The sequence below is a fragment of the Ictalurus furcatus genome, chromosome 9 (assembly GCF_023375685.1).
Source record: "Ictalurus furcatus strain D&B chromosome 9, Billie_1.0, whole genome shotgun sequence".
In the NCBI taxonomy this organism is placed as follows: domain Eukaryota; kingdom Metazoa; phylum Chordata; class Actinopteri; order Siluriformes; family Ictaluridae; genus Ictalurus; species Ictalurus furcatus.
The window spans coordinates 30,061,026-30,073,153 of record NC_071263.1 but is presented as its reverse complement, the minus strand read 5'-3'; the positions used below and the strand labels follow the sequence as shown (position 1 = coordinate 30,073,153).

Sequence of the window (12,128 nt, the reverse complement as noted above, 5' to 3'; positions counted from 1 at the left end):
TGATCGGGTGACGTGGCAATTAGGCGCGTCGCATGATATATATATGGCACCTGTGAACCACACCGCCAGCCTTATTATCTTCAGCGAGACTGCATGTCTGTTTGTGTGACAAAAACGCTTCATTCCTACTCGATATTTTCTCAAAATCTCTTAACTTTTCTATCCATTTTTAGAGGAAAAGAGAGGTAAGTAATGAATTCGAGAAGTGTGTTACGGCTTGCTCCCATTTCAACACGGGGAAAAGTGCACACTTTCTGGGTGAAGTGTTAGCGGTGTAGTATGCGATGGCAGCCTCGAGAGGCTGTGCATGGTAACGCCTACATTAAGTAACGCGGCTCGCGGCTCGTGCTCTTCAAGAAAAAAAATGGAAGCCGAAGCGAGTTGGGTTTCAGAGCCTCGCGGATCTGGGCCGGCCGCTGCCGATACAGCCAGCCGTCTCAGGTTCGGGGGATCTCTTATAGATCCGGAAGAGGAGCTGGAGACGAGTGCTGCTCAATCTCTTGCTCAGTCTTCCGGGTTCGGCTCTCCGCTGGATTTTGGAGCTCGTGTCGCGACTCCTCCTTCCGCTATAGAAAGCCAAAAGGTAATAATTCCTCTCTGACTCCGAGGAGTTAGAAGGATGTGTTAAAAACTGAGAGCAGCATATAAAGAGATGCTTGAAGTGATTACCCAGTGAAAGTAAATCCCTCACACTGCAGAAACTCCCCTGTCTTCCAGAAGTGCATGACAAAATCTCAGGCTTCTGGGGGAAAACCACGTATAAGCCATATTCATAACCCCACGATGTTGGATTATTCGGCCATTGTGGGAATGAACAGTATGGCTTTTTAGCTATGCTCAAGGTGGAGGAGGCGCTTGCGAGCTACCTCTCTCCACCGACGGCAGGTAATTACGGGGGCTGGCTTGCATCCAAGCCATGTAAGGCCACCGTGGCATTGGTGGGCAAGCCTATGCAGTAGTAGTCTTGCTTGTGGGTCACTGCAGACAATGACAGGGTTGCAGGCCTACCAAGCAGACCTGCTAAGTGAGCTCGACATATGGCGGCATTAAAAAAAAAAGCCAGTTCCTTCCCTGTTGTCTCGAGCTCACCCGGGCATCCACGAGTGGAGCCTGGGCCAGCACTAATGTGAGGGAGGCCCAGAAGGCGAGTATGGCAACCCGCCAACCCCCGCAGACAGCCAGGGTAACCGGGCGGCCACAGTCGCGGTCTGCTACTAGGCCTGATCTGAGAATGGTCAGAAAGGCCAAGCAGGTAAAGAAGAGCGATCCTGAGGGGCCGTGGAGGGATGTATCTGGGGACATGAGGTTGTTAGGGCAGGTAACCCCCAGTGCTACTGTAGGGCCTCCCCTAGCCAAGGCAGTCCCCAAGTTTTCAGTGTCCTCTGGTCAGCGAGCTGTCACAGGGCAAGGAAAATCTGATGCTTTCCCTCCAATAGAATGTGGAATAGTTAACGTCACCAAAAGACCATCGGGCAGTGTGCAAACTACTGCCAAATGTGTCTCCGTGGGTTCTGTCTACCGTAGAAAGGGTTACTGGGTCCAGTTTATAGCTTGACCCCCCCGTTCACAGTAAGGGCTGTCTGTACTTACGTCCACCGCTCCGGCCAGCGGCGTAAGTCGGAGCAGCTACTGGTCTGCTTTGGCCGCGACAGGAAAGGTGATGCTGTGTCAAAGCAGCGTATCTCTAATTGGATAGTGGAAGCAATCTCTAGGGTTTACGACACGCGGTCTCGCCACGCCTCTGGGCATAAGAGCTCATTCCACTAGGGCGGTCGCCTCCTCGGAGGCTTTGTCCAAAGGGGTATCCTTGCAGGATTTGTGTGTGGCTGCAGGGTGGTCTACACCACACACATTCATTTGTTATTACAGCCTGGATATTCTTTCCACCCCGGGCTCGAGTGTCTTGCAGTGACCCTCGGGCTTGGGTATTTTCGAACAGGCCGTACCCTCGGTATGACGGAGTGGGTATTCCCGTTCCCATACTGTTATGCTAAATGCAATGTCGAAGTTCCCTTTGAAAGGGAACGTCGGGGTTACGCATGTAACCCTGTTCCCTGAGAAGGGAACGAGACTTTGCATAGCACTGTCATACCAGGGCAGGCTGTGGATAGCGTCTTCGCTCCAGATAATAGAGGCTGGCGGTGTGGTTCACAGGTGCCATATATATATCATGCGACACGCTTAATTGCCACGTCACCTGATCATGGCAGGCCTATAAGTAGAGGCATGATTTTACACAAGCTTCAGATACCGGTCACGCGCGCAAGACGTTCCCATACTGTTATGCTAAATGCAACGTCTCGTTCTCTTCTCAGGGAACAGGATTACATGTGTAACCCTGACGTTAGAGACGTTTAAGTAAATAGGAAACTAAAGAATGGAAGAAGGTCTAGAATGGAGAAACAGAAACGATTTCTAGATCCAAATAAAGAGAAATAATGGAGGAGACAGAGCAGTTTTACTGAGAATACACAGGTTAAAGAGAACTACATTTTTACCTCGTGTTGTTCTTGTGGTGGTTGTGGTGGTGGTGGTGGTGGTGGGGAAACAATAATCTATATGAAAAATGGCAAAAAGTTCACACTGTATGTATTAAACATCACATGTCTGTGAGTCTGCATTTTTTTTTAAACACTCCTACTGATTTCACACTGTCACTAGCTCTTTCCATCTGTTTATAACTCTGCATCCTATCAACAAGGGAAAGAATGAAAAGAAAAAAAAATAATACAAAAGTAAAAGTAAAATCTTTTTTTTTAAAAAATTTACCGATTGAAACATTTCATAATAAATAGTAATGTTAATTTAGGACTAAAAAATGACTTATATCTTACGTTAACTAGATTTTTAAAAAATAGTTCTCACCGTAATAATCATTGCAGCAGTTTCCATAGGTCTGACAGGAGCTGGTGCAGGAACAGAGCGTACCATTATAACCACAACGATCCCTGCAGCTAATGTAATCTAAAAAAAAAAAAAAAAAAATGAAATAAATTAAACTAAACAAATCTGACATTTAATAATATATCAACTCAAAATCAATTCATTCCTTTAATATTCATATGATTGCTGATTTAGTACGTCATACAGACCATCATATACATTCACATAATCATAGATGAAGCAGCGGTCCAGACTACACACACACACACACACACACACACACACACACACACACACACAGGCTGTAGGAGTTAGTTTTTTCTTATTAAGTCCTTTAAAAAATGTTAACTTTATGTGCGGTCATCTGTATTTAGATAGAACGCCTTACACAACATCATTTTGAAAAAATATATTTGTTTTCATAAAGTAGAGTCTGAAGTACAATGGCTATTGAAAGTCTACACACCCCTGTTACAATGGCATTTTTTATGATGAAAAACAAATGAAACCAGGATAAATCATGTTAGAACTTTTTCCACCCTTAATGTGAAATTATGATGTATAAAAACCTGAATGAAAAACAATCAGAAACATTTTAGGGATTTTCTTCACAACCCACTACTGAAGCCATGGTCCACAAAAAGCTTACAAAACACGCACAGTATCGATCAGGAGAGGGGTAATTAAAGAATTTCTAAAACATTAAATGTACCATGGGACACCGTAAAGGCCATCATCAGCATGCGGAGAAAATGGAACACTACAGTGACATCACTAAGAACAGCACGTCCCTCCAACATTTATAAAAGGACAAGACAAAAGCTTACCGGGGAGGCTGCCAAAACACCAGCAGCAACATTAAAGGAGCTGCAGGAATATCTGACAAGTACTGATTACACTCTGCACATGACAACAATCTCTCATTCTTCACATGTCTGGGCTGTGGGGTATGGCGCCTAGACGGAAGCGCTTTCTCACAAAAAAACATCCAAGCTCAACTAAATCCCCCAAACCATGAGGCAAAAATGTATGTATGGCCTGATGAGACCAATTCCAAAAGGTATATTTGGTGCAAACAAAAGGCACATCACCAAAAGAGCACCGTAGCTACGGTGAAGCACGGTGGTGGCAGCATCATGCATTACGGCTGATTTTCTTCAGCCAGAAGCAGGGCATTTATCAAGGTGGAGGGAATCATGAATAGCTACAAATACCGGCCGATTTTAGATAGATGCAAAACCTTCAGGTGTCTGCTAGTAAGCTGAACATGAAAAGGAATTTCACCTTTCAGCAGGACAATGACCCAAAGCATACATCCAAATCAAAAATGTTGTTGTTTTGTGTTGACTCGCCGTGTTAGCCATTATTTTTGCGCTGTTCACAATAAAATTCTGCACTTGCATGATGTATACATGCCACGGACAGTCCTTAAAGCATGTAGCAAAGATTTAGCAGGTTAGCAAGTGGAGAGGATGGCCCGACATGGACGGCCTAAAGATCAATGAGATTACTGAGGATGGTACAACTTAAAAACCATAAGGAAGGCTTTGGACTACTATTGATATGACCAGTTTTGCACTCAAGTCTCTATGAGTGAACAGCTGATAACTTCAACAAAACTGACTTCAAGTGAAAACTGTAATGAACTTCCTGTTTAGACAGTTGTTCTCACACAAACACAAACAGAAATTTAAATTAAATAAGTTGAACAAATACGTACTTTTGAAAGCCCATTCAGCCCGAAAACCTTGTGGAGTCACGCTGTAGTCACTGGAGAAAACGACGGTCATGTATCTGCTGCTGGAGTTGAAGGTAGCTCTCTGATTTCCAGTCACAGAACCCAAAAGTGAATGCTGAGCAGTCGGACCGTTGTACACGCGGATAAAGTCACAGCATGACTCCAAACTGAAGAAAGTGTAATGAAACTAGCCTTACTGACTTACCACAAACAAATATTCTTAAATTAAAAATCTAAAAAAAAACCCAAAAACAGTCAGGTATGATTTATCAGCAGGTGAGAAACAGGAAGGTGATTTCTTACGCGACGAACGTGAAGTTTAATGAAACCACCTGCAGTTCTCCAGCCAGCAGGCTCCATGTGCAGTGTGCATTATTGGGATAATTATTGGGATAATTGGGGCTGAAAAATTCCCCTCGTGACTGAGTCAGAGTTCCACCACATGGAGCTCCACCTGAAACACACCACGGTTTTAAACACTATCACAAATATGAGTACCCCTATACGATGGCTAATGTAATCTAAAAAAAACAAAGTCAAATCAAATGAAATAAATTAAACTAAACAAATCTGACATTTAATAATAGATCAACTCAAAATCAATTCATTCCTTTAATATTAATCTGATTGCTGATTCAGTACATCAGTATTCGGTACTGAAACATTACCTGCTGTCAGTGAGCTTTCTGTCGTCGTGGATTCTTAAACACAGTGGGAAAATATTCAGTTAGAGATGTTTAAGTAAATAGGAAACTAAAGAATGGAAGAAGGTCTAGAATGGAGAAACCCGCTATCTTTGGGATGGGAAGTTATTTTTGTGTGCTGTGCCATATTTTGTGCGCAGGTCTGAACTCCCTTTCAGAGTTCCAGCCTGCCCTAGCCTGCCTTGCTCCCGCCTCCCAGGATGACATCACTAATTGACGATCATATTTAAAGAGGAAGCGGAGTGAGAATGGTGTGGGATGTTGGAGGTGGTTATGTGTGATTTGTTGTTAGGAGAGTATGTGGTTCGTGTTGCTCGCCCTTGTGGCTATCAAATTCTGTATTCTGACTGCTCTTCTGGTTTTGACTCTTGCCTGATTTTTGACATTGAGTTTGGTTGTCCCTGCTTCTGTTTATGTGTATACTCTTCACCACTGTATATATTTTGCACTTGGCACTTGGCAGTAGGGGTGTGGCTGACATTTCTTTTGGGAGGGGATCCCTTTGTCTCTGTTTTTGGCTTAGGTAGTTAGGGAAGTATTTGTATTTTCTTTGTTATTTTCCTTTTAGGTAAGCTAGCTACCTAACAGTAGAATTCTTTTGTTTATTATTTTGGCCTTGGCCCACCCTGAAGTTATGCCTGGTTTGGTTCATTTGTACAGTTATATGTATATAATTGTGTGTTACAATGTACCACAACTTTTGAACAACCCTGTTTGTGGTGTTATTCCTGGCTGCTTCATTTTTAAAGGTCAATTCCATTGAATCCCGAGCTGGTTACTCTGTGCGGCCTAACCTAGACTGGGCCGTAACAGGTGGTTGAGGATAATGAAACCTCACCTGTTGTCGGGACAACGTACACACATACCAAATCACTGGTGCTATAAGAGACGTCCGAACACTGAGCTATTGTAGTGGATCGCTCATCTATATTTACCATCTACATACGTACTGTTGTGTCCCAGTACGGTGTGGCATCAGCTATTTAAAAAGACATAATTAATATGAAATATTATGGAAAGAGGAATACAACACTTGTGGATGTGCTGTAATAATAAAATAATCAACATCAGGGTTGTAATAGTGCTCTGCTTCATCACACCAACACATTGCTGATTAATTTCCTGTCCACAGCATTACATGGAGTGTTTTATTCCATAATATGTATAACATCAGAGTTACTTTTAAAGTGGTGAACAAAAGGATGATGAACAGATTCTCATCAATTAAAATGCACAATGCTTTTATTTTTGCTACTCTAAATAAAGCATAAAGCAAGTAATTATTCAAAAGATTAATTGCAGACTTACGTGTTGTGAATCCAGAGCTGTGCCCGAAAAGAGCAGAGCTGAGCAAAAATATCACGAATCCAAACTCCATCTTGTCTCACCTGCAGAATTTCTGTCCTCACAGAGGTTTATATAGACACAAAAGGAGAAATAAACCACTTCCTTATGACGCTCATGTCCTGGAATATGCTGTAAAAGAGAGATACATGTGGGAATGCAGGTATGGGGTTTAATATTATTTGTTGATCTCACCTGTCTGCATTCCAGACATTTGTGTTAAGCAGGGTTATACAATAGACAATGGCCTTTATATCCCGTTTAACTGCGGCCTGTAGTACATGTAGTACAAAACACACACACCCACCCAAACACCCACCCACCCACACACACACCCACCCACCCACACACACACACACACACACACACACACACACACACACACACACACACACACACTTACTGTTCCACCATCAGAATTAAAACTTCAAACTGAACTCAAAGGTGTTAATACAAAACCAAAATACTGGGCTAAACAAAACAAATTAATTTACAATTAATGAAATTAAGGAACAACTTCTGACCAGAATCCAGACTTCAGCAGACAGTGGAATAATAATTACTATTGTTTCCCTTCAATAAAATGCTATTCAAAACTACTTTCTGCACATTGCTGCTATTTCCTTATGCTATACAAGCATTATCTCTTGCTAAAAATATATGTATACATCTATGCCATAGCTTTAGCAAAAAAAAAAAATAATAATAATAATAATTATAATACTAATAATAATAATAATAATAATAATAATAATAATAATAATATGTTGCAACCACCATTTTCGGGGGCCAAGAACCCAGACTTGGTGAGCCGCACATTCATCAACACGCTGCAATTGTTGCAATTATTAATGCAGTAGTTGGTTTTGTTGCATAGCCTCAGCTCATGGTCCTGAAGGTGCCTACCAGGTTTTATGTCAGTGCAAAAAGTCTTTTGGTTGCTTCACTGTCAGATTTGTTGGCCCGTTACAGATGTTTTCCCATTACAGACATTACAACTGTTTGGATATTCAAAATTCTTATGATAACTTTTGTGAGGCTTAATCTGAAGATGATGTTTTCCAAATTTGGTAATGATTAGACACAACTTGTTGGAGGAGTAGTGAAAAAAAAAAAAAAACAGTTTTTGACCAAATCCAAGATGGCGGAAAATGTAATGTGGCGGAAATTGACATCATAGGGTGCACTGAACTGGTCTCGAAACAGGGATCCAGGGATGCTTGGCTTTTACATTTTGGACACACGGTTCAAAAGTTATGGTACAACCAAATTAGGTCCAAATTTGTCCCGATGGTGGCACTTGGCCTAAATTTGGTGAGAGCATTCCTTAAACCCTCCCCAGTCAGTGTGCCAAATTTCACAACATTTTACTAGACAGTTCTTTGGGCTGTAGTAGACACCCTAGCCAGAAGCAGAAGATGAAGAAAAGGTAGAATAACAATAAGGTGCCTACACACCTTCAGTGCTTGCCCCCCCTAAATAATAAACTTTACTTTAGAAAAGAAAACAAATATGACAGCTGTGTTGTAATAAATAAAAAGCTGAACTATACCCCTCTTGAGATCTGTGGGACCCCATGGAGAGATTGAGCAGCTTCAGTTACCTTGGAGTACACATCTCTGAGGATCTGACTTGGACTCATCACATTCAAGTTCAAGTGAACAAAGCCAGACAATAGTTGTACCATTTGAGACTGCTGAGGAAATTCAAGGTCTTCCCAGTGATCCTGAAAACTTTCTATACTGTTGCTATAGTCAGTTTACTGAGATGAACATGCATCTGAGCATGGTATGGAAACTGCTCAACCCAGGACCGAAAAGCCCTGAACAGAGAGCTGTGTTTCATTGTGGGCTTCTCACATTCCACTCAGAGACACATTGGTACAATCAAATTTTAGCATGCTCAGTTGGATTGAGGTCAGGTGAATGACTTGGCCACTTAAGAACATTCCATTTCTTTGCCTCAAGAAGCCCTTGGGTTGCTTTCATTGTACTTTTTGAGTACTTTTTGCTGTCCTATCAGTTTTGCAGCATTTGACTGAACCAGGGTAAATTATGTGATGCAGCCCATTGAGGTCTGGAATGCAAAGACAGCTGACGTAGGGGAGGCACGTGAGAGAACCTCAGGACTTATGAATACAGCATACAAATGGAGACCAGTGAGAAGAGAGTTGCAGAAGTTTGCAGGATCAGGTGACTGATGTGATCATCTATAATCACACAACAGTTTTTAGGGTAAGAGTGTAATATGATATGACTGAAAGGCCATCTAGTGGTACTACATACTCAGAAAGATTACTTCTATCTGTCTGTGGCTCTAGTAGAAGTACTTCTATCTTGTCAGAGTTACTGAGAAGAAGTTACTCAGCATCCAGTGTCTAATGTCATTTACATATTCCGCAACTTTATTAAGCTGGTGTCTGTCATCCAAGTCGACAAAGGAATGGCTTCAGAAGAAGAAGATAGTCGGTTTGGAATGGCCCAGGCCAAGCCCAGATGTAAATCCTATTGAAAACCTGTGGAACGACTTTAAAGAGTTCTGTGCACGGGAGATCAAATTGCAGTTTGATAGATCTAGATCAGGCCTGTCCGATCTTATCCGGAAAGGGCCGGTGTGGGTGCAGGTTTTCATTCCAACCGAGCAGGAGCCACACCTGATTCCACCTGTTTAATCAGTTGATCTTGGCTTTCAATAGACTCAGGTGACCCACACCAACCCTTTCCGGATAAGATTGGAAAATCACCGAGTGCTGTATTACAAGTAAAATGTACTTTAATTAAATATTAGTTAAGGGGTGTGCATACTTATGCAACCAGGTTATTGTAAGTTTTTCCTTTTCTTTAAGATTTTTTTTTTGTCTTATTTACCTCAAGAGAGAGATACAGAGAGGTTGGTAAGGAAACAACTTCTTATAGCTGCTACAACATAAGTGAGAACATCAACTAACTTGATTTGTGGCCATTCCACAACATTAACCATAACAATAAATAGTTAAAAAAGTATGACATTCTTTAATAAATGAGGTGGTGACATCACACCATTCTGTTGTTGTTGTTGTTGATTTCCCTATGACATAGAGTGTTTTCTTTGTTAAATTTGATCATCGTTCTGAGTGAACAAAGAATCTTGTGTTTGTCATTTCAGCTAGTGTTGCTATAAGATTTTCATTGCTAGAACCGTCTTCCCATAACCAGTGGTATCTGGTGGTGTAGCACAATACGTTTAAACTACTGCTCTACAGTCACTTTCTTTTAGGTACTGTGTATATATAAGTTCTTCAGCTTTTAACAGATAAATATAACTATTTTCTTATCATAACACCAATGACACCACCTTGCTTGCCTTTAAATAATGCTTTAATAGAGGAAGGTTAGTCAAATTATTCAGTGTTAACTATATTTAAGTGACTAATTAATCAGTCAGTGTGAGTTCACTCCTTGTCCTCTGTCTTGGCCTCGGCCTCCTCTGGGCCTGTAAATATATAAATAAATAAATAATATTCCGAATACCTAATGAGCCTGCTTTTCTGTTTATCACAGTTTATATTACATCGCATCCTTAAAATGTCTGCCCACCATATTGTGTAGTAAACAGAATTATGGGATTGTCTTCTACACTTTTGTGCATAATAAGAGTCTTTCAAAGTCCCTACTCAAAATTCACAAGTTGTCCTCTGACCTTTGAGTGTGATTGGCCCAAGGGTGAGAACCTCAGTGTGGTGATCAGAGCCAGTGCTTCGTTTCCTGCGATAACTGCATCCTTGGCAACATCGTGAGTTGTAGTCGTTGTCAGGGCAGATAACGACATCACACCTGATGAACACCTTGTTGTGTGTGCGCAGGAACTTGAATGCGCTGAAGCTGAACTGAGCGAAGTAACGATTTCCATTTCTGTATATGTTTACCGTGTTGTCTCTCCGACAGCTGAAATGATAAAGACAAAAATAAATACATCATCGTTACATGAACTGTCTAAATAGAGACAGCACATAGCAAGCACTGGTCTGAATGAGTTCATGGATATTATGAAACCTTATACAACTTCATTTACATTCCTAGGCAGCTTTGTAAGGTTACAGATGTCTACCAAAGAGAGAACAACTACCTGTACAACAAGGAATCGGATCTACTGTGGGCAACAAAAACACCTCTCAGAGAAGCTGAAGTACTCAGCCAGTGTAGGGGTAAGAGAAGTTGCTTGAGTGGGCACACTTTGTGATTGGGGGATACAGTCCCTGATTGAGGTTTACTCAGGAGAGGAAATCAGTGCTGGTGTAGGAAAACCTGCTGGAGGGGTAAAAGTCTATGGTGGTGTTGAACCACTTCAGCATTAACTACAATCATTACTGATCTTCTCCACTACATTTTCCTAACTTACTATGTCTGCCGAGTTGGAGGATCACTAACTTCCTGACTTGTAGGAGGTAGCAGGTAGGGCACTCATCTTACTTGAATAACTGCAGTTCACCTTCAATACAACCATTTGTGTTGAACCAACTTTGTGTTGCCTTTAAAAGGTGGGTCCACTGAGATATAGTTATTGGTTTACAGGGACAAGAACAATAGTGTAAGCATGTTTGTATACCAGTATTGTTTGTGTCAGTGTGCTTGTAGTATTTCTTAATGAGTGTGTGTGTGTTGTACCCATTGCGTATAAGGTCATAGGTGCGGCTGCTGTAGTCGTGGTTTGGCGAGGCCACACAGGAGTCTATGAACAGGTGGAGGCTTGGTTCGGCTTAGGTTAGCTGCACCTGCACGTACAGTTGCTGATTGAGGTTCACTCGGTACGGGGAATCGGTGATGGGGTAGTAAAAGTTGCTGGATGGGTAAAAGGCCATGGTGGTGTTGAACCGACCCGTTCCACTGATAGTTGCATTTGTAATCTCTTTGGCTTCATAAAGAGTCCCAACTGAAGAATCACGCTCCATCAGACATCTCACAACCAACAGGAACTCTGTATCATGTCGGGTGATCTCACCCGACGTTGACTGAGCTGCTCGCACATTACTGGTGTAGCTAATACGTCCATTCTCGGTCTGGGGGGAAGTGCACATAAATGCGTACATATAAGTGCATAAAATTAAGCACAATTAGCTAAAGTTTGACCGATAACACATTTATCCTCCAGAGTTGCAATGTTATTTATTTTTTTTCTCATTTTCTCCTTAATTTGGTCTCCAATTCCCACCCACCATCCAGTCCATGTTGTTATCTGATTTAACTAACAGCAGCTCAGACCTCCTTCTACAAGGAAAAGCTGGAAGCCTCTGTACATTATCCTCAGACACTCCACAACATCTTTACTTCTTTTACCCGCCACAGTTTGAAAACTGGTCAAATCTGCCAGTCTGTCCCTGTTCCTACAATTCACATTCAGGACTCCTCTCCTATTTCTTTGGTCTTGTCCTGCAATCCTCCTTGCCTTCATTCTTCTATAATCAATGACTCCATAGCATCTGG

General features: G+C 41.8%; 1 protein-coding gene across 1 annotated transcript in view; it reads right to left on the bottom strand.

The window, feature by feature from the left end:
- LOC128612158 (deleted in malignant brain tumors 1 protein-like) overlaps window positions 1-6,720 on the bottom strand; it is a 63,348-nt gene extending 56,628 nt beyond the window's left edge. Inside the window, exons 1-2 of the mRNA XM_053632042.1 lie at window positions 6,634-6,720; window positions 5,290-5,322 (exon numbers count right to left, since the gene is read on the bottom strand). Coding sequence (XP_053488017.1) covers window positions 5,290-5,322; window positions 6,634-6,703 — 103 coding nt within the window. The 5' untranslated portion in view covers window positions 6,704-6,720. The remainder of the gene's footprint in view (window positions 1-5,289; window positions 5,323-6,633) is intronic.
- Window positions 6,721-12,128: the final 5,408 nt, after the last annotated feature.